The sequence below is a fragment of the Morone saxatilis genome, unplaced genomic scaffold, assembly GCF_004916995.1.
Source record: "Morone saxatilis isolate NCDOM2014 unplaced genomic scaffold, NCSU_SB_2.0 Contig19, whole genome shotgun sequence".
In the NCBI taxonomy this organism is placed as follows: Eukaryota; Metazoa; Chordata; class Actinopteri; family Moronidae; genus Morone; species Morone saxatilis.
Window position 1 is genome coordinate 23,098,616 of NW_023339751.1, and position 4,071 is coordinate 23,102,686.

Consider the following 4,071-nt stretch of genomic DNA (forward strand, 5'->3'; position numbering starts at 1 on the left):
AAAAGTTAGTCTGGAGCCCTGTGGACTATTTATCTCTAGGAAGCAGTCAATTATCCTTGTCACCATTTGTTTTGCAGCGGAAAGACAAAAGAAACTAGATTTTCTGTGTAATCTGGATTTTTCAACACTCATCCAACTACTGAAAAATAGGTCACGGAGGGTCTAAAATATACTCCAAAGGTTTGTCCACTGAGAAACATGAATGTACTCAGATTTTGATATTTCTGGTGTACAAGGGAAAACTTTGACCAGTTGGTGGTGCTGGAGTAAAGAAAAGGGGGTCACCCTTTCAACACAATAAATATCTATATAAAATGTCCTAACAATCTGGGCAGCGTTTGCTGAAATACCTTGTCTAGACCAAGCAAACGACCTTGCTGACCACAGTCCCCTTCGCTAACAGGAAAGAACAGCCTATAATACTGACAACAATAAGACAGCTAAGATGTTAAAATGGCTTGCTTTTGGTAATTAAAACCACTTTTTATACCCTGCACACAAACACACAGCTAAAAAGAGCTTTTTGATAACCAATCATTGAGCTGTGTAAAATACAGAGCATTAAGGTGTCATTGATGACACATTATATCAGGCATCCATCATTCTGAGGAGATCACTGTGAAAGGAAAGGAGGCTCGTGCTTCATACAGCTGCTCTGTCCTCTTGTGGTCACAGCAGAATGCTACAACTATTATAAACGTAAAGTGGTCAGAAATACTATCATGTCAGTCATGTATGTTATGTACCCCAGAAGGTATGATCTGCTATGACCACAATACCTCATCTGATGATCTCTGAAAAAGTGATTTGGTTTGGATGGGTTTGGACCTATGTATGGATTTCCCATACCTATGTATGGGTTCCCCTTACATAGGTGCAACACAAATCACAGGAAATAAAAATAATCTGAGTGTGTGGGGCATCATTTTATAACCAATCTTCCCTATCAAAAGCAAAACATATGAAACCCTAAGAATCAGCGTTCACGCAAGTGGCAAGGTAAGAGCGACATATAAACAGTCGCATCTAAAGCTAGCTAGCTAATGTTAGCAAAACACTAGCTATTTAATCTACATCTAATCTTAAATAGCTAGTTACCTAGCATTTTGCTACGGAGCAAAACACTAGCCAACTAGTAAATTAAACTACATAAATTGTTAGCTAGCTGGTACATCTGAAACCAAATGTTAGCTAAATGCATACTAACAAGATAGTTAGTTTACAACAATTGCTAATTAGAATGTTGCTGAATGTTGACTATATAAGTCGCTTTTATCTTTTAACCATCTCCAAAATGTGGTTATCTTTTCAAGACGAGTCTGGCACGTACCATATAAGCACAGGAAAGGAGAAAGTTGACTGAGGTGTTGACCGAGGCTTGCTCAGTCGTTGGAGCACAGAGCAAAGAGGGGCAGGACTTAGGAAGGGTGAACTAAGTTAATGGACAATTTTCAAATGGAAGGGAGAATGAACAGATATTTATCAACAGAGAAAGTTACCCACCGGACAGGGAGACTGTAAGAACACTGTGACCTTCTCATCCTCCAGCATGAGCTGCAGGAAAAGCCTTCGAATGAAGCCCGAGATGTTTCCAGAGATCGGCACGTTGCCTCGCTGGGGTGCAGACTGGAAGAGCTCACAGAGGACCTGCAGCCAGAAAATCTTTAAGTTAATACAGAGACGGATGAACATGTCCAAAACGGTTTGATACCACCAGCATTGATACGTCTGTGAGAAATTAACTTCTTGTATTTTCAAAACCATCCTTTAAAATAATGACAGTTTATGGCTTTGTCTGAGAATTCAAAACTAAATTCCTGCTAAAGCTTTAGCCTCCTAACAGAGTGGAATGTAAGAGCAGACCTGTGCCATGAGCCGCTGGTTGTTGGGGTGGCAGGAGATGCACTGAAGAAAGAAGGCCACGGTGGCATTCTCCAGAGCTGTCCTCTGCTGGGTGGTGAGTCCTCCTGCCTGCCCAGAAGACGCCAGGGAAAATCTTGACCCTGGAGGCTGAGGATGGGATGGAGGGGGACCTGCCGTAGATCCAGAGCCCAGAGGCTGACAACCTGCGCTGGTACTTGCACTGGCACTGGCACTGGAATGACATAGCAGGAAAAGCAATGCCGTCCATAGTGGATTGACCTCTGGTCCTCCTAGCCAGTCTTTCATGGCATGACTGTTGCCTACTTCAGTCAGGAAGCGCAGCACTGGAGCAGCCAGCTCAGCAGCCAGAGGAGGCCGACTGTGTGAGGATGAGGAGGATGAGTAATAGTGGTGATGGTGGTGTCGTCTCTCGGACTGAGCAGCGGGCAGAGGAAGGTTGGCACTAGCCAGGAGTCCGACACAGAACTGGGCCAGGCTGCGAACCAGCAGTGAGGGTAAGCCTGAGTCCAGCAGCTGCTCTATGGCTCCTGGAGACTGGGAGGCCGCCGCCAGAGTAGTTAACTGGGACTCCGACAGATTAATGGGCGGTCTCGCGTGCTTGGAGTCATCGGTGAGTCCTGCAGCGTTGGCATTGTGCTGCTTTTTGCCATCGTCCGTCATAGCGAGGCGGTGGTGCTGGGCTTGAGAGTGACTGGAGCTGGGAACTGAGACGATCCCCATCCAGGACATGAGCAGAGAGAAGTAGCTGGGGTGGATGTGACACATGGAACACAGCAGGCTATCCACAGCCTTCTTCAGCACAATGTTACACGGCAACGACATGGACCAGTTGTACAGCAGCCTGGAGGAAAAATAAAAATCAGTCAGTCATAATGAATCCATGTTGTTTATACTCAAAAGCATCCGATTTGTGCAAAATTCATCTACAGTCATTACTCAACAAGGAATATAATTTAAAAACAACTGTCTTCAGTAGGGTTGTATATGGGGAATTAATCCCACCAAAATCTATTCCCTTTATTCCCCCAAAAAGTACCTGTAGAAACTGAAATGTTTTGCTTATGTGTTTACACACTTAAACCTACTATATGTAGAAGAAAAAACATCATTAATGTTACCACACATCTTCTGAGGCAAGTCCAACCCTGGAATTCACTGAAACAGGCTCAATATTACAAGCTATTCTTACTATTTCCCTGCTAGTGGGCAGGGAATATGATTGGTCAACTCCGCAACAGTGAGGCAAAGTGAGGTAAAAATTGCAGGTATGTATGTACAGTATTTATCAGAAAAGACTATGACTGACTCAAAGAGCTCTCTGTTGAGCAGTGCAGGCAGGTCGTAGTCAACAGGCAACTCATAGCTGTGCCACAGGATGGCTGCCACACAGTGGAGGTGGGACGGGGAAGGCATGAGGAGGCCATATTCCCTCGATGAAGCAGAGGAAGAGCCAGCACCAGCGTATCCCATGGGGCCGCTCATCTTGTGAGCCGCCACCCGTGAAGAGTCATGGACCCACTGGAGGAGAGCCTGAATCCTGGAGGGTTAACATTGAAAACAAACTTCAATAAATAACTCATTTGGTGGTGCTGAAAACAGCATTGTCTCCTCGGTCACTCAGTGTGGTGCGTCACACTGCAATTTAAATGCAACAAACACGACCATATGACAGTAAAAGTTGACAAGGAGAGCGAGGACACTTTTTACTGTGTCTGGAAAATCACCTTGACAGAAAACTGTCGGCTGTTATTCTTACAGAGGTTAAGGAGAGTTTTAGTCGAGGTAAAAACAGGATGTGGATGTACCTGTCTTTGGTTCCAGAGTCCTGTGTCGTGCCCAGCTGGTACAGAATGTCGATGGTGGAGTCTGAGGAGAGGCCATTTAGGCGCCCAAACAGCAGAGGACTGTTCAAATCTGCAAAAATGGAAACTAAATTAGGATGCTATAATAAGGAGACCATTATCCTGGAAAGTTACGTTTTTCCCGATGATTTTGATCCTGTGAACTATGTTCTGCTACCCAACCCTTTACATTTAATATATTTGGAAGAAGCTCTTTGACAGAATAAGTGCTTAGAGGTAAATGGTAAATGGACCTGTACTTGTATAGCGCCAAAGCACTTTTTACACTACGTGCCACATTCACCCTTTCACACACATTCACTCAGTGATGGCAAAGTCCATCGAA

At 44.5% G+C, this 4,071-nt stretch overlaps 1 protein-coding gene across 1 annotated transcript in view; it reads right to left on the bottom strand.

The window, feature by feature from the left end:
• Positions 1 to 1,482: 1,482 nt before the first annotated feature.
• Positions 1,483 to 4,071, bottom strand: part of LOC118329643 (baculoviral IAP repeat-containing protein 6-like) — an 8,893-nt gene continuing 6,304 nt past the window's right edge. Inside the window, exons 13-16 of the mRNA XM_035663873.1 lie at positions 3,690 to 3,798; positions 3,191 to 3,421; positions 1,864 to 2,725; positions 1,483 to 1,647 (exon numbers count right to left, since the gene is read on the bottom strand). Of these exons, the coding sequence (XP_035519766.1) occupies positions 1,483 to 1,647; positions 1,864 to 2,725; positions 3,191 to 3,421; positions 3,690 to 3,798 (1,367 nt within the window). The remainder of the gene's footprint in view (positions 1,648 to 1,863; positions 2,726 to 3,190; positions 3,422 to 3,689; positions 3,799 to 4,071) is intronic.